The following is an 18,745-nucleotide window of genomic DNA, read 5'->3' on the forward strand; positions in this document are numbered from 1 at the left end:
TTTGCATACTTACTTTGCGTACTTGGGTGGCCTGACCGCAGTGTCTGTAATGCCCCTTTACTTTCATTTCCCTGTAATAGGAACATACAGCACAATTTCTGAAACTGGAATTAGTGTCTCGTGGTTGTATGCCTCCGTCGTCCCCCCGACAGCACAGAGGAACTATACAAACAGCACAGTTTCAAGATTAGTGTCACAATTTAGTATCTGACCAAATGTCTCGTCTTCTGCTCCTGAGGTATGACCTTTCATAATGGACAGAAAAGTGTTTAATGCAGAACATTATGATGTCACAGTGAAGTTGACCTTTGACTTTTTGGATATGAAATGTCATTATTTTATCCTGTTTGACATTTGTATTAAGTTTTGTCATAAATAGTGTATGAATTCTTGAGTTACGGCCAAAAACATGTTTTGTGAGGTCACTCTGACCTATGACCACAAAAGTCTAATCGGTTGAGCCTGTTTTTTTTATTTCGTCTTTACACTTTTACACTGTGTTCATTGTTTTTAACCAAATCAGGGAGTCAAATTTGTTGTCTGTGCAAAAGAATTTGGCAATAAGCTATTTCTGTTTCTGAAGTTGACCATTTCTTCCACAGCTTCTCCTCTAGATTTACAGAGAGATTGTGTCTCAAGGCTTAACGTACCTTGAACTCCTTAATATAGAGTGTCAGTGAGCTATTAGGTAACTAAAAGAATTGCATGTGGTAATCTTAACATCATATCTTTATTACAGATTGCACACACACACACACACACACACACACACACACACACACACACACACACACACAGCAAAGACTGACGGTCAAACTATGAAGTCATATTGTCCCAGACTCCATTTTAAACTCGACGGAGCAGTCAGAGGAATACAGGTCGTCTGAGTCAGGGTGAGTGTTAATACTAGACCTGCAAATAATGATTACTCTCATTATTGATTCATCTGCTGATTTTTATTCTGATTAAGTTTTGTCTGTTATAGTGTCAGGAAAATATCCACCCAGTATGTAATCAGTGTCCTGTCAATAACAAGTTACTGACTGTATGGGTAATGTACTGACTTCATTATGCTGTGTGTGTGTGTGTGTGTGTGTGTGTGTGTGTGTGTGTGTGTGTGTGTGTGTGTGTGTGTGTGTGTGTGTGTANGTGTGTGTGTTGTGTGTGTGTGTGTGTGTGTGTGTGTGTGTGTGTGTGTGTGTCCAGTGTTCTCAGATTTGAGAAGATGAGTGATTTGGAGAAAGAGGAGGACAGATCAGAGTCTCCAGTGTCCAGCTGTCTGTCTTTGAAGAGTGACCAATCCAGAGATTTCCCTCCATTCTTCAGTAATGAACCTGGACCCTCAGACACAAAGTAAGAGACTGTTTCTACTGTAAACTGACCTGAAGATGATTCAGTTTTTATATTATCTGATAATCTACACTACAACACTGTGTTTTTATAATGACATGAGGTATTGTTGTAGTCACTCACTGGGGATCAGAGTCCTTTAAATGTGTGTATCTACTGATACAGAGTCTGACCTGATACTTATATTTATCAAACGTGGATTAAATGTGTATCTGACACATTGTAATAACAGCTGTAGCTGCTGAATCTGACACACCTTAATGCAACTTGATCCAAACACTGGTTCAAGGTACAAAGCTCGGCTTTACTGCCATTATACAATACAGGACTGCACAATAAAATGCATTTGTATCGTCCTCCAGGCAACATTCTGCAGAGGCTTGTAAATTAGACAGAACATTGTGAATGCACGTGTTTTCTGTGAACTGATGTCGTCTCTTATGCTGATGTCCTGCTTCTTGACTAAATTGTTGATGTATATTGTAACTTTTGTGTGCTTCTAATGTTTTCTATGTCCTGTACTCAGGGCCTCCTTGTAAAAGAAAGCTTGCTCTTGCTTAATGGCCTTCCCAGTTTGAATAAAGGTTATAAATAGAAAAATAAACAGATATCGAAATATCTAACTTAAAATACAACAATAAAACAGGTAATGAAATATCAACGTATCAGTAAAAGAAGAAATCAGAAGGAAAATGTAATTATATTTACATGGGTATACAAATATAGTTATTATGGTTATGTATATATGTTGACACAAATATATATGTATACATAATCTGAAGATCCTGGCTCCAAACTATTACATTGATAAGCTTCAATTGTTGATCTGATATGAATCAAAGTTCAGCTGGAAGACTGTGACTCCTGAAACTGACATGCTGCAGTCAGCTAAAGACGAGAGGTCTCACTCTGTTGGAGTTGTTGGAGCGACAGAAACACTGTGATTGTTCAGTGATGTTACAGAGTGGAGCTTCTTCTCACACTGATGATCTTTAGAAACACAGTAGGGTTTTAAATTTGTCAGACTTATTAACTGAGCCTGTGATATTACTTTGTTATGTGTTAACAGAAATAATTTTGTCAAAGAGGTTTCGAAGTTGCCCCAGAAATCTTCCACAAAGTTCAGCAGTAGAAAACTCTGTGAAAATCACATGCACTGCGACTCATTAACATCTGAAGTTTGAGGGAATATTCTACTAAACTAAAAAAGTGGAGACACAAATTTTGCCCCACTGATGGTGATAAGTGACAGTTTTAGTAAATCTCTCCTCTGGTGGCTTCAGATGAAGAAACTGAAAGTAATGTTCAGTAGAATCTCCATGTTTCAGTCTGTCAGTCTCAGACAGTTGAATCTACTTTAAGGTGTCCCATCATCTGACGCTCATGTGGATTTCAAAGCAGTTCACCAGTTAAAGAATGAATGATGAGAGGATGAATTACTTGAGACATGTGATTAATCATTGTTCCAAAGTTTGTTTGAATTGCACAGCATGTCCAGCAAAAACACCAAAACTAAAACCACCTGAGGATCGACTGCCTCTCATCAAGAACAGTTTAACTGCAGGGAAATGTTGAAAGACATGAGGAAAGTTTGAGCCTTTTGAAAGTTGTCTCACAGTGGAGCAGAACATTACTCAGGAGGTTTTCATGAAGCTCCACCATGAGATATTTGAACTGCCAGTGATTAAGTGTGTGACTAAAACAAACTATTTCCAGCAGAGGGGGCAGGACGAGGTCTAAAGAATGTGTTCATCTCCACGGAGAGAAGAAGAAGAGGAGTCGTGTTTCTGGGGAGGAGCAGCTGTCTTGCTGTGTTTTGTGTCAGGACATCCTGAAGGATCCAGTCTCTACCAGCTGTGGACACTGGTTCTGCAGACAGTGCATCACCTCACACTGGGACCAGTCTGCTTCATCAGGAAACTTCTCCTGTCCTCAGTGTGGGAAAAGATCCAGAACAAGAGCTGGACTGCAGACAGCCAGTCAGACCATCACTGCACAAAGTAAGGCTGTACATCTGTTCCCTGATGTGATCATGTCTGAACACAGGATTCTTCTTGGTTTATTTGTTGTGTTGTACAGCATCCACATTAAAGATTGTTATTAAAGTCATAATATTTTAAACGCTTTAATTTAATGTTCCTTCTCTTTCAGGAGATAGTGGTCTGCAGGAGGTTTTAGATGAACATAAGATTAGTCTGAGGAGGAGATGTGAACATGTGACTGAAGGAAGTGATGAAACAGGAAGTGAAACCCTCCTCAACAGGATCTACACTGAGCTCTACATCACAGAGGGACAGAGTGAAGAGGTTAATACCCAACATGAGGTGACACAGCTTGAGACAGCTTCCAAGAAGAAGATCCTCCATGACACTCCAATCGAGTGTCACGAAATCTTTAAAGCTTTACCTGACCAACAGAAACACATCAGAGTCGTTCTTATGAATGGCGTCGCTGGCATTGGAAAAACCTTCTTGGTGCAAAAGTTCACTCTGGACTGGGCAGAGGGTTTGGAAAACCAAGATGTCAGTCTGGTGATTCTGCTTTCGTTCAGGGAGCTGAACTTGATCAAAGATGAGCAGTACAGTCTTCTCACTCTGCTCCATGTTTTCCATCCAACATTACAGAAGGTCACAGCAGAGGAGCTCGCTGTCTGTAAAGTTCTGTTCATCTTTGACGGCCTGGATGAAAGCAGACTGGCACTGGATTTCCACAACAATGAGGTTGTGACTGATGTCACACAGAAGTCATCAGTCAACATGCTGCTGACAAACCTCATCAAGGGGAAGCTGCTTCCCTTGGCTCTCATCTGGATAACTTCCCGACCTGCAGCAGCCAATCAGATCCCTCCTGCATGTGTTGACAGGGTAACAGAAGTACGAGGCTTCACTGATGCCCACAAGGAGGAGTACTTCAGGAGGAGAGTCAGTGATGAAGAGCTGTCCAGCAGAATGATCTCCCACATCAAGACATCCAGGAGCCTCCACATCATGTGTCTAATCCCAGTCTTCTGCTGGATCACTGCTACAGTTCTGGATCACATGTTGACTACAGAGCAGAGAGGAGAGCTGCCCAAGACCCTGACTGACCTGTACTCGCACTTCCTGCTGGTTCAGACAAAGAGGAAGAAGCAGAAATATGATGAGGGACATGAGACGAGTCCACAGGAGCTGACGGAGACTGACAGAGAAGTCCTACTGAAGCTGGGGAGGCTGGCATTTGAACATCTGGAGAAAGGAAACATGTTTTACCAAGAAGACCTGGAGCACTGTGGTCTTGATGTCACAGAGGCCTCGGTGTTCTCAGGAGTTTGTACAGAGATCTTCAAAAGAGAGAGTGTGATTTTCCAGAAAACAGTTTACTGCTTCGTTCATCTGAGCATTCAGGAGTTTCTGGCTGCTGTCTACCTGTTCCACTGTTTCACCAACAGGAAGACAGAGGTACTGGAGAACTTCCTGGGGAAAGACTGGGATAATTACAGATTCCTGGATGTCGTCCTGGAGAAATATGGGGATAAATACAGACCCCTGAAGGACTTCCTGGGGAAAGACCGGGATAAAAACAGATCCCTCGATGTGTTTCTGAAGACAGCCATGGAGAAATCCCTCCAAAGTGAAAATGGTCACCTAGACCTGTTTGTCCGTTTCCTTCATGGCCTGTCTCTGGAGTCCAACCAGAGACTATTGGGAGGCCTGCTGGGTCGTACAGACAACAGTCCAGAAATCATCCGGAGAGCCATCAAAAACCTGAAGAAGATGAGCAGTGATGAGATCTCTCCTGACAGAAGCATCAACATCTTCCACTGTCTGCTGGAGATGAACGACCACTCAATACATCAGGAGATCCAAGAGTTCCTGAAGTCAGAGAACAGACCAGAGAAGAAACTCTCTGAGATCCACTGCTCAGCTCTGGCCTACATGCTACAGATGTCAGAGGAGGTTCTGGATGAGCTGAACCTGAGGAAATACAACACAACAGAGGAGGGACGACTGAGACTGATTCCAGCTGTGAGGAACTGCAGAAAGGCTGTGTAAGTCCAGATGTGATTATGTGATCATAAATCACTGTAAATTAGTTCTTCAAATATATACACTATACAATTCTTATATTCCTTATTAACCTGGTAAAACAAATGAAGAAATTTAAAGGTTGTGGTTGAGAATTTATCACAGCAGCATTTCAGCCCAACATGTAGCAGTATGTTATGGTTATCAGTGAATGCAGTAAAGTTGTTATTACATAAGTAGGTTCTGAAGGTGATTTATATAATCAGATATGCAGATAATACCTGAGTTTCTTTTCTCCTAAACTTAAGAATTAAAAATAAGATCTGTATCATTTTTCAAAGCAGATTTCCGAAGTCCTAAAGAACGACTGTCATGCAATTATTCCTATTGTTTTTTGTTTGTTTATTTGTTTGTTTGTTTGTTTCTGTCTTTTAATGTAATGGTTTTGGAGCCACTTTATAGGGGGCACAGAGGATGTAAGGGGATGCCACACCTCCTTCTCAAAGAAAATGGACCAAAAAACAAATTAAGGGTTCTACTCACACTGTTTAAATAGCACAATACTATTTTTATGAGTTGCCTTTTAATTACTTTTAATTCTTCATGTCCTTTTTTTACACTTAACTACTTTCAGTCGATCTAAACGGGATATGTCAAACTGTTCCGTGTTTCATAATTTGAATATTAAGTATTAAATATTAAGTGTTTCTTCCATAATAACAAATCTTTGAATATGTGTCATGACAGACTTTCTGGCTGTGGAATCCCAGAGACTCACTGTGGAGTCATGGCCTCAGCTCTTAAGTCCAACCCCTCCCATCTGAGAGAGCTGCACCTGAGTTTTAACTACTATCTGCAGGATTCAGGAGTGAAGCAGTTGTGTGCTGGACTGGAGAGTCCAAACTGTAGACTGGAGACTCTGAGGTCAGTTCACTTGTTTATGCAGTTTTCTTGTATATATTAAATTCAGATCCTTGATTGAGGTCACAGGATTTCACTTTTTCATAAATTTTCTGTCTTTCCAAATGACTGAACAATTGATAATAGTAGAGAAGTGATGATGTAAAAAGCACATCATCAAGTTTGAGATTCATGGCAACAAAATTTAAGATTCCTGAGGTTCTGAGTTATTCTTGTTTTCATGTCAACACTGACTAATTATTTGTGTCCTGGCATATTTTAAAAAATACAATTGTTCAGCCTCTTTTAAAAACAAACAAACCTTGGTCCATCTGTGCCAAATAACTATAAACCCATTTCAAAGCTGTCCTTTATTTACAAACTTTTAGAAAAAGTTGTTTTCAAACAGGTCATTGCTGTGCTGACGAAACACAAAATTCTTGATACATTCCAGTCAGGGTTCCGTCAGGGGCACTCCACCGAAACAGCCCTTCTTAGAGTCTCAAATGACCTAATAATGTCCTCTGATATCGGTGAATGTTCTGTTTTGGTACTGTTGGATCTCAGAGCAGCTTTTGATAGTGCGGATCACAGTATCTCTCTGGGAATGCCCTTGACTCGTTTTGCTCCTACCTTTCAAATAGGAGTTTCTGTGTCTCTTGGTCCTTTCAGCTTTGATACTGCCGCTCTTTCCTGTGGTGTACCTCAGGGCTCTGTATTAGGTCCTTTATTATTTAATCAGTATATGCCTTTACTTGGACATATTATTAGCCAGTTCTCAGGCATATCATATCACTGTTATGCTGACGACATTCAACTCTATGTCTCATTTATGCCTGATAACACAGACAAACTTGCTGTTCTTCACAACTGTTTGACTGCAATCAAGGACTGGATGTCAAACAACTACTAACAATTAACACAGATAAGACAGAGGTTCTGATAATTGCTTCAGATAGTATAGCTTCAAAGGTTGCCCAGAGTATTGGGTCCCTTTCGCCAGTTATACAGTTACATTTTTGGAATCTTGGTGTTATCTTTGACCAGGCAATGCATTTTGATCATCATATTTAATTATTAGCCCGTACTTGTTTTATTTACCTCAGAAATATTGCAAAGCTCGGGTCTGTGGTGTCTCGACCTGAGCTAGAGATGATTATCCATGCTTTTGTGTCCTCTGGACTGGACTATTGTAATTCACTTTTACTTGTCTAAAGAAATCATCTCTAAACAGTCTTCAAATTATCCAGAATGCTGCTGCTAGGCTGTTAACCAGGTCCAACAGGTCAACCCATATCACTCCTTTTTAGTTTTTTTACAGTGACTTCCCATCAGGTTCAGGATCCACTTTAAGTTACTTGTTCTCACGTATAAAGCCCTCCACGGTCAGGCACCTGAGTACATAAGTGACCTCCTTCATTCATATATTGTCAGCAGGTCCCTTAGGTCTTCGGAACAGGACCTATTGGCAGTCCCCTGCTCCAGACTGAAAACAAAAGGTGACTGGGCCTTTGAAGTCGTGGATTCGACACTATGGAACTCCCTTCCATTGGATTTATGGTCGGCAGTCTCAACTTTTAAGTTTAAATAAACACAAGAAATTTGTGCTCTAGAGAAAGGATCAGCACTTAGTGAATAACCTCCTAAGCCCTATGATAAGCTATTTTCGCAAGGCTAAACTATACAGACCAGTGAGCAGTGATAACTAACACGTCTTTGGGGTCATCAGGTGGGAACCTCCTTTCACCGGTGTTTCGTCTAGTTGGTCCCACGACACCTCCAGGTGGCTAGACAGTGATCTCTGGTGTCCCAGAGACACTCCCCTATTGCCAGGTCTCACTGATCCCCACACCAACCCAATAACCTCCTTTACCTTACTTACACATGGCTTTCTCAGTCCAAACAGCACTGCCACCTTCAACCAAACCCAGGCTCCGTTTATGCGAGCTCCAGGTAGCGATACTAATTTCCCTAGCACAATCACCATATCCTATTTCACATGCTACAAATCATAACTCCAATATAAGCTAAAGTTAAAGGAGACAGAGAAGATTAACTCACAGGATCAGCAAACACACTCACCTTGCAGCATGGTCTCAAATAAAAGGGACTCAAATAGGCCACTCCCACACTTAAATAACCTTCCTCTTCCTGGATTTTCTCCTGAGAGGTCTGATTGGTGGATCTCTCCACCTGATCTCAAGGAGTTATGTACACTGCTTAGTAGGTCCCCTGCTGGCCCCCAACTGACATTTTCCTCCTAATCCAAATCCACTGACTAGATCTAGCTGCTTCATCTTTTAAAATACAACTGAAGACCCATCTTTTCAAATTGGCCTTTGACCCACCGGACATTGTCTAGTGCTTGTTACCCTAGTATGTTTAGGCAATATCACACAAAAGGGAGTGATGTTGTACTGTATGTCGTCATGGCTGTTATTCGGTCATAGGCACGAGGCCAGAGGCCGAGTGCCGAAGACAATTACAGCCGTGACGATATACAGTACAACATCACGACCTCGAGTGTGATATTGCTTTTATACAACAGTTCAACAACAGCTTAAATAGCAATGCTGAGTAAGGAAATGTTAACATAAGGTGATGAAATAAATTATTTAGGTATGTTATGTAGCTCTGCGAAAAAAAAAACAGTTCCCCCAGTCTGTTGCCAGGCAACGCAGCACACATGCCAGGACCTCACAAGCTACTTTGTATTTCCATTGATCAGCAACTGTGTAACTTCGTCCAGTTTGGCTGATTAAACTTTGGCAAACCTGGATGTTGTCACTACCGAATTCAAACACACCTGGAGGTCTGCACAGAAGAGTCCTGGCTTTCCTTTTCCTCGTCCTCTCCTGACAACCAATCATAATTTAATAAGTTTCAAAAGTAATTTTGGGGAAAATATCCATCTTCTTGGTGTAACGCTAGTGTCAGTTTGCATCAATGTAGCGAGTGTGACAGTTGGTTAATTAATGGTTGTATATATTTATAACACCTGTGAGTAGAGTGATTTTACTGTTACGTGTCCCAGTAATGTTGTACTCTATATCAGCACTCATGGAATACCTCTTGTCCAATCAAATTACTCGGTCGGAAGTAACTGACCAGCCCGCGGCTTCCCTCCCACGTCACTGGGACAAGATGGCGGCGGCGGTGGGTGCTGCTGGTGGAGGCTCTGCTTGCCCTCGCACAAAACCTGCAATCTACAAAACGGATAATGGAAAGGTGATAGTAGAAGATGAACTGTTAAACTTTATCGTGGTTAAAATGAAGACACTAAGCCATGATGAAATTGTTTTGTTGACAACAAACGACTTTTCATCTGAGTGGATTGAGGAGTCCAAGCGGCTTTTGTTTGATGTATGCCCGAATACCACGCTACGCTGTGTCGCACACAAAGGCCTACAGAAGGACATAAATAATATCAAGGCCTGTCTGAAGGTCCTAAATGAGTGCGATGAAAATATTCCATGGTTTGTTTTACATTACTTGGATGAACTGCCACCTGTTGGGTTTGGTAATATGGACGCCTCGGCTCTGCTTAGCCAAGTGGAGCAGCTGAGCCAAGAAGTCTCTGGCCTGAGGAGGGCATTGGAAACACAGGCAGAAGTGAGTGAGAACTTGGGGGCAATTATTGCGGCCATGGATCGCCGAGTGACAGCGGTGGAGACGCACTGCACATCGGACTACGACCCTGGGACTACCGGCACCGCATGAGAGGGGGTGCAGGGGCTAACAGGCCCTGTTCGTCAGGAGGAGTCAACAACGTCTCCTGCTGGGAAGTCTCGTCTCCTGGGACTGGACACCGGGATTGCCGGCACCTCACACAGGGGGGTGAAGGGGCTGGTGGGCTATGATGAAAATTGATTATGATTTGGCTACCACGGACCATATACCCTTTCTCATGGTGTTGAACACAGGCAATTTACCAGTGTTGTTGCCTGTGGATAATGGCATTGGTGTAGGGAAAATAGATTGGTCAAAATTGTCTAAGAAAGATCTTAATAAATATGTCAATCATTCTGATGCTTTGCTGGGTAATATTAAGGTCCCAAAAGATGCCTTATTGTGTTGGGATATTAACTGTAAGAATGTACAACACTGTAAGGAATTATGTTCCCTGTATGAAGCTATTGTGGAGTCTCTCAGTATCTCGAGCAGGCCTCTATATAAACACAGGACAAAAGTGTGCAATGCTAAGCCAGGTTGGAAGGATCATGTAGAAGAGCTCCATGCAGAGGCTCGAAATGCTTTTAAAAAATGGGCTAAGTCAGGCAAAAGCAGGCTTGGCCCTTTGTTTGAAAATAAAAAATGCACTAATGCTAGATTTAAATATGCACTTCGCTATATTAAAAGAAATGATTATACTATGAGGTCAGATTCACTGGCAAGGAAGCTGCAAAAAATAATGTTAATGACTTCTGGAAAGAAGTAAAAACTATTAATAACTGCAAAACATCTCTTCAATCTAATATAGATGGTGTGAGTGGTCCTGATGAAATTTCACAGTTATGGTGGACACAATATTATGAACTGTTAAACTGTGTGAAAAGTAATCTGTTTGTAGAGTTTAATGATGATGATATTGTCACTTCTGCTGAAGTCCATGAAGCAATATTGAAGTTAAGAGATAATAAGGCCTGTGGTCTGGATAATATTACAGCTGAACATATTAAACTTGCCAGTAAGAAACTGTGCCCTCTGGTGGCTATGTACTACACAGGTTTTCTTGTTCATGGAGTATTACCTGATTCTATGCTTTTTGTTGTGCTAGTACCAGTTATCAAAGATAAAGTGGGGAAGCTGAACAGCTCAGATAATTACAGGCCAATAGCTCTGGCCAGTGTCATGTCCAAAGTGCTGGAGACAGTTCTACTGTGTAGACTTGAGAGGTACGTCCTGTCTACTGACAACCAATTTGGTTTTAAATGAAACCATGGCACTGATTTATGTATTTTTGCACTAAAGGAAATTTTAGATAAATATAATAGGCAAAATTCTACAATGTTCATGTGCTTCATTGATGCTTCTAAAGCATTTGATCGTGTAAATCATGAGAAATTATTTCTAAAATTGTCTAAAAGTGGGGTCCCTGGTTTTTTAATTAGAATCTTGGTTTATTGGTACTCGCATCAGACAATGAGAGTGCGATGGGGGAATGTAACATCTGTTCCCTTCCATGTGACCAATGGTGTTCGCCAGGGCGGAATTTTGTCTCCTTTTCTTTTTAATATGTATATGAATGATTTGTCTTTGATTTTAAATGCATGTGGTACAGGTTGTAGGGTTGGTGACTCACTAATTAATCACCTTATGTACGTAGATGATCTTTAGCCCATATAGTGCTGGTCTCCAACAGCTTCTGAGAATATGCACACAGTATGGTGCTGATTTTGATATAAAATACAACGCTAAAAAGAGTAAGATCATGATTGTCAGAAGTAGAGAAGACAGACAGTCAACCTTCCCTGACTTCTATCTGTCTGGCACTGCACTCAGAGGGCCGAATTCACAAAAGGATTGCATGGCTTTTGCAGCCGCTTAACTGGTAAAAATGGAGCAAACAGATACGGTCTAATTCACAAAGCACAGGCAGAGGGTGAAATGCTCCACTAACTGCGCTGCCAAGCAGATTGTGTCTCGGTGCTCCGGTGTTATTTGCACGTATTTAAATGAGGTAATATGCATATATTTGGCGGAAAAATNACGCACTTCTGTCACGCACTTCAAAAGCAACTTTCAATAATTTATTTTACGAAACGGGGGAAGCAAACGTGAACAAAAACGGTTCCATAATTCATATTAAATTCAAAAGATAACAAAAAAAACCAGCTACAAGTGAGAGGGAATAGTGATTAAGTGATCAAACTTGGTCAAATCCACAGCCTCGTCATAAACAAGGCAGCATTAGAAAACTCACAGTGGCTTATAATGACAGCATGAGGCTGCTGCTGAGAGCTTCAAGAAGCTCAAGTGCAAGCCATATGTTTGTTAGTGTCGGGGTACCTACCTGCTCTGCTGTTCTATGTAACCTGATGTATGGATTTATGTGTAGGGCATCTGAGTCAGAAAATGACTTAATCGCTGTTTTGGCTAACCAAAACAGCGATTAAGTACAGAGCGTCGGTGGCATGGAAAACAAGACGCAAAAAATTGGATTCTTGGATTCCTTGAATGGAGCTGCATCACGTGGGCTAGGCCACGCCCATTTCCGCCTAACGTTTTTTCCGCCAAAATTACAAAAACTGCAAAACCCACTTTTTCAAACTCCTCCTAGGGATTTCGTCCGATCTGCATGAAACTTGGCACGTACACTCCCGACATGGACCTGATCTAAAGTTAAGAAAAAATTTTGTTCAGTCAAAAAATGTGCGAATTATTAACAAACAAATTTTTGTAGCTAGCTATAAAACTGTTCCGTATCTCTGTCAAATTAAATGCTATCAACACTAAATTTGAGATCCATGGTTGGCATGTCACTGTGAGGGCGTGAAGTGAATTTGGCGAACCTTGGCCATTAGGGGGCGCTATAAATATGGGAAGTTTATATCTCCCAAACGGCTACACTGATTTTTACGAAATTTGGTGGGTACGATGTAGGGCCATTCCTGAGGCCATATATTGAAGGTGATCACGACTGGTCAAAGTGGCCGTGGCTTATTACAAGATAAACAACAAACCTTTATTTCAGCTGAACTATTGTACTGAGAGCTGTGAATTTTATAGAGTACATGTAGAATAGGACACAGACCTACCTGCCAAATTTGGCCCAAATTGGCCACTAGTGGATGCTGTAAACCCAGAGATATCACGTTTCATAAAAGATGATTGGATTTGTACGAAAATTGGTGAGCATGATGTGGAGACAGTCCTGTGGCCAGCCACAAAGTTTGGTAATGATTGGTCAAAGTGGGCATGACTTATTGCAATAAACGCATTCAGCCTTTGGTACATCCAGTGCACTTCCCATTAGGGTGAATACTGCAGCTCAGACATTGGCCTGTGTCCTGACACTCGCCCCGAGCCTGTCATCCTTTGGGGCCGACTATCGTGGGCTCCATGGGGCGTGGAGGCTGAGTTGCGCTGGGAGGCTTGGACCCCGTTCATAACTGCTTGCAGTTCTAGTTGTTATTGTTATTATTATATGAATGAAGCAGCATAGTATTAATCTGTGTTGACATTTAGGTGTATGAATGTTGTGGTGACATTTGGATGATGTCTGTAGACGGCAGACATTATGATGATCCACAATAACACAATGACAAAGTCACTCCACTCATTTTGAGAAAATCTCATTGATTAGGGCATAGTAATATTGAGCTACACATTTAAAAGCTGAACACATCTGATTGGATTCTTTATAACCTTTATCTACATAATTTATTCTTTATTCAGGTTGAGGGACTGCAGGTTGTCAGAGATCAGCTGTGTTTCTCTGGCCTCAGCTCTGAAGTCCAACTCCTCCCATCTGAGAGAGCTGGAGCTGAGTCACAATGAGCTGCAGGATTCAGGAGTGCAGCTGCTGTGTGATTTTCTGGAGAGCCCACACTGTAGACTGGAGACTCTGAGGTCAGACACAATTTTTTACTCTTTTGCTGAGATTAACACATGAAAGTTGTGGTGGCTTCGATATTATGACTCCACAATTTCAGAAAAAAAATACTGTTGATGCTTTTTGTTCACATTTTTCAAAATTAAAAACGTATTTGACATCTTTGGGATCTTGAGTCAAATATTAGTCTTGATATTGTGCTAGAGACCCTTTTTCCTCTTGCCTTTGCGAGTCAAATATGACCCAAACACAGTAGGAGGGTTAAATCAATTTCTGTGGGTTTTTATTCGTGTTTGGCTGCACATTATCAGTTCCTGATGATGGAGCCACTGGTGGAGCTGGCAGAGTTCAAGAGGTGTTTTTATTGAAGTAGCAGCATGTTATTAATATTAATAAGAGCTCCTTTTTCATTTTAGTATATTAAAGTTTTCGACTTGCATCCTGTTGGGTTCAGGTGTTTTAAGTTTCCATTTTCCAAACTTCTGTATTCTAAACCTTCTTTAGCTCTGAACACATTATTCAACACTAAATTATTTCAGGCATAACATTGTCTTTTCAACTGACATCATTTATTCTTTATTCAGATTGAGTTCCTGCAGGTTGTCAGAGATCAGCTGTGTTTCTCTGGCCTCAGCTCTGAAGTCCAACCCCTCCCATCTGAGAGAGCTGGAGCTGAGTAACAACAACCTGCAGGACTCAGGAGTGAAGCAGCTGAGTGCTGGACTGGAGAGTCCAAACTGTAGACTGGAGACTCTGAGGTCAGTTCAATTGTTTACATAGTTATTTTGGTATATATTGAACTGTTATAGATCTTATATATTTGAGTAACAATGGGACCTTATGTATTTACATATAGATAACTTATATCCACAAAAAAATAACATTTCCATCTGTTAATTTCTTTTTTCTTGTATAAAGTAAAATGCAATCACAAAAAAATGAAAATGTCCACAGTTTTTTGTGACAGTAAATGTTTGTTTATATGTTTGGTTAATGGTCACATCTATACACAGAAGATCCTCTGAACTAATATTTGTTTTTAATTGACAGAGTCACAGTAACACAGCGAATAAGACACTCTACTTGTTCTAGGGAAAAGGCATTGATTAGGATATAGTAATGTTGAGCTACACATTTAAAACCTGCACTCATCTTATTGGATTATTACTGACTTTTATCTACATCATTTATTCTTTATTTAGATTGAGTTCCTGCAGGTTGTCAGAGATCAGCTGTGTTTCTTTGGCCTCAGCTCTGAAGTCCAACCCCTCCCATCTGAGAGAGCTGGAGCTGAGCAACAACGACCTGCAGGATTCAGATGTGATACTGCTGTCTGATCTTGAGAGGAGTCCACACTGTAAACTGGAGACTCTGAGGTCAGTAGAAGGCTGGATTCAGTAGTATTGTGCTAAACTCAGTTTGTATCAAAGTAAAAATCCAGCATTTGCTTGCTTGTTGTGATCATGTGTTTAAGTTGATGTGAAGATGACTGTTGTGTTCATGTCCACAGAAAGTGAAGCTGGATTACTGTTAACAGCATCACAACATGTATAGAGACAGCTGTACTCCTTCATCAAACTATCTCATCATCAAATCTGATCTCAAAGGAAACCCATTATGCTTTGACACTTATATTCTGTCATATATAATGTTACAATGTTGGATGTTCAAACATGGCCTAAGTTTTAAATGATGAGGTAAACTATGTAGAAGTAATTACTGTGAGTAAAAACCTAAGACTGAATACTTTTATACTTTTCATTGTAGAAAGTGATGCTATTCTCCATTATTATCAGTTATTTTCTAGCTGACCAATCAGAGCAGACAGGCACTAAAATGTTTCATACAGAGGGTGTTCCAGCACAGACAGCATTAGGAAAATAAACATATTCTAGCAGAAACCTTAAATACAAGTATGAACCTGAACATGAGCATAACAGATCCACTTGTTTGTTCTCGTCGTCTCTGTCACAGCTCTGAGATCAGTCTGTGTGGAGCCTGCAAAGTGGTGGCCTTTATTTCGAAGAACCATCATTACATTTAGTAACCATGTGGTCTTTATACAGAGCAGAACCTCTGCTGAAGTCCAGTAATCACAGCTGACGTGTTGCTGTTCAGTCTTTGTATCAACAAATTGAAATTATATTAATTCTACAACAGAAAGTGAATATCTGTTTGATGATGCTTTCAGGACTCTCTGCAGTTTATTTACACTGTGCACTTCAGTGAAATCTGCAGAGTAAACAGTCTTGATGCCCAAAGTTTCTGCAGGTCTGTGAGCTTCAAGCTCAGCTGATTTATGACTTCTTTTGTCTGTCGTCTTCTTCTCTCATCAGCTGGAGGTGGTGATCTCAGAGTGTCAGAGTGAGTGATCAGCAAGGTGGATGTGTTGAGAGGATCAGCTGTGTCCTGATGATCCAGAGAGGTTGAAGCAGCAGCATCAGCTTGTGAATGGAGAGACACTGACTGGACCATGTTACTGGGAGGTGGAGTGGAGAGCAGAGCTTCATCCAGCAGTGACTAACAGAAGAATCACAAGAGGTGGAGATGACTCTCATCATCAGCTCCACTGTCAAGTTCACCATCATCCCTTTGTGTTCCTCTGGATCTGACCGAGTATCATCATCAGTGTATCACTGATTGCTCTGTTCTTCTCCTCCACTCCTTCTGCTCCGCACTCAGCCACCTCCTCCACCCTCCACCTGGACGTGAGTCTGGATTTTGTAGATAGATATGCTGAATCTCTGCAGATTTCTACTGTTTATGACAACATCACAGTAAATTTACAGTCAGTTAAACTGCACTCAGGCTGCTCATATTACAGTGAAATAGTCCTGTGATTGTCTCTGTATTGTTTTGTGTTGCACCTCCACACTGTGGAATGATGGAGAACTGCTGTTCATGTTCACATGATCCTGTATGTTGGAGGTTGATGTCAGGATGCAGAAGTCTGCAACTACATTTAATCATTTTTATCACTGAGATTATATTTCTGTATATATGGTCTTTTTGCTTCTGCATATGTATGTTCCTATTTTATCTGAATAATATATTCTGTAGCAGAGTGCATCAATTTTTGAGCCATGGTGGTTTTATATTTGTAAAACTTCCTTTAAAAATCTGTGACGACATCACAGTGTAAAGTCAGTGAGCTAAGAAGGAACTTGAGGGCGGGGCCAGTAAGAGAAACATTACAAGGCGTATTCAGTGGGCCACATCCCGTGGGAAGTTAAGACCTTTTTTGGTGTATGCGCCAGGCAAGCAGATCCATTGGAATTAAAAGGCACCATCTTGGCATATGACTGCTAGTTATTAAAATCTGTGCAGCAACCTCAAGTGAGTCAGTATCATAAACTATATATAAAGATGAATGACATGACTCCACTTTCCCCCACTGTACAAAAATGAAGCCAAAATATCCTGGATATAACTGCTGCCATTTTGCTCTGGTGACATCATTTAGAGCTAAAGTCAAGCAGTAGTGATCTCCACCAGTGGTGACTTCCCACCCACACACCCATCTGACAGATAGTGAGCAGCACAATAGATAGCGAGCACACCGATTTGCACACACAGCTGTCAGTCATGTCCTCAATTCCACGTATATTTAACATCATGTTACTAGTTATAACCAAGCTTATTAGAAAAAACACTTGAACACACAGCAGCGTGATAAGAACTACCTAAAATAATAGGAACCAGACTGTTTATTTTGGCCCATGTCCTATCCACGAACATGGAGGGGGCAGGGTTACGTATACAGCAGCCAGCCACTGGGGATGAGATGTTTTGGCTTCACTTCTGGGGAGCTGTCACATTGTCCATCTTTATACAGTCTATGGTAAGTATAGCTGGGGCGGGAGCAGCTACGTAACTTGCCCACCATCAGTCTACAATCAGTCCCCTTTGCCCCTTGGTCTGGAAATGGAACCCCTAAAGAAAATAGTGAGTTAGAATTTAGCTAGCTGTGAAGAATTTGGTTAAAAGAGAGGCGGTTAGGGTAAGGGTATTGGTGAGGGGTACATTCCGGTACTTATAGTGGAGTATAGCTGCTTTTGGCCTTATATTCATTTTCTACAATGTCACGTTGTAGCAGGGTTCAGATAGCTGTCGTGTTGGTGGATTCGTCTTATGCAAGTGGTGGGTGCGGTCTGTAGGTGCATGTCATGTAGGCTCCAAATGAGATGTGGCTGCAGTTATACATGTCTCACCTCAAGACCCCAGGAACGCCATCCAGCATTGCAGCCAGTTTTTTTTTTTTACAGTGGCCACTTGAGGTATTGCAACAAAACATCCCCTGCAGCCCAAAAAACATTTTCCCCACAGATAATTACTTCTCTCTTTATTGAAACTTTCATATTCGTGACAACAGATAAAGCTGTGACAGTACTGTTAGACAGTATTTATTATGAAAGTACTAAATAATACCACAGGAACGAAAATAACAATAAACAAACAAAATAAAGTCAGGCTTGGTAACTTAATATTGCATTTAATCGACTTGCATGGACTCTCTGGTGATACTGACTGTGGCAAAGGTGATGGTGGTGATGACGATGATGACGATGAAGATGAAAATGATGATGATTTTTCTGTATTCATTTTTTATTTTACCAAGGTTATGATGATGTCATCTTTAATGTCAATTATTGTTGTTGAGCATATCAAACAAACAAATATGTTTATTTTATGTTTTTTGTTTTGTTTTGTTTTGGTTTGGTTTTTTTGCCAGAGACAAAGACTCTAGCCTAAGTTGTACTTAATTTTCCTTTTGATAAAATGCACCATATATGAAGAAATTAGAAGTGAAATATCCTGAGAATAGTAACCCTTCTCCCTATCCTTTCACTGTGCATGTAGCCTGAATCCAACAAGCTAAATGTATCACGCATCTGCACCTAGTAATGTCTGTCTAAATTACACCAACATGGCAATC

The 18,745-nt window shown here is 40.9% G+C and overlaps 1 protein-coding gene across 8 annotated transcripts; it reads left to right on the plus strand.

Moving 5' to 3' along the window:
* The first annotated feature begins 857 nt into the window (after positions 1–857).
* On the plus strand, positions 858–18,745 carry LOC126397308 (NLR family CARD domain-containing protein 3-like). Of its 8 annotated transcripts, none has more exons than XM_050055981.1 (9): positions 858–893; positions 1,207–1,353; positions 3,067–3,350; positions 3,502–5,377; positions 6,102–6,278; positions 13,653–13,826; positions 14,394–14,567; positions 15,012–15,185; positions 16,146–18,745. In XM_050055981.1, exons 2-9 carry the CDS (start codon positions 1,226–1,228, stop codon positions 16,156–16,158), a joined length of 3,000 nt encoding a protein of 999 aa, XP_049911938.1. In that variant the 5' UTR covers positions 858–893; positions 1,207–1,225; the 3' UTR covers positions 16,159–18,745. The 8 variants fall into 8 exon arrangements, with proteins under 8 accessions (XP_049911938.1, XP_049911940.1, XP_049911942.1 ...); XM_050055983.1 differs by having other exon boundaries at positions 15,062–15,185; XM_050055985.1 differs by having other exon boundaries at positions 13,653–13,667; positions 14,409–14,567.

The sequence above is a fragment of the Epinephelus moara genome, chromosome 10, assembly GCF_006386435.1.
Source record: "Epinephelus moara isolate mb chromosome 10, YSFRI_EMoa_1.0, whole genome shotgun sequence".
NCBI classification, from domain to species: Eukaryota; Metazoa; Chordata; class Actinopteri; order Perciformes; family Serranidae; genus Epinephelus; species Epinephelus moara.

Bases quoted from the DNA above. Each gene is read 5' to 3' on its own strand.
- LOC126397308 (XM_050055981.1), top strand. From the start codon at position 1,226: ATGAGTGATTTGGAGAAAGAGGAGGACAGATCAGAGTCTCCAGTGTCC. The intron at 1,354-3,066 runs GTAAGAGACTGT...AACTATTTCCAG, and splicing joins CCTGGACCCTCAGACACAAA to CAGAGGGGGCAGGACGAGGT. The intron at 13,827-14,393 runs GTCAGACACAAT...TTCTTTATTCAG, and splicing joins TGTAGACTGGAGACTCTGAG to ATTGAGTTCCTGCAGGTTGT.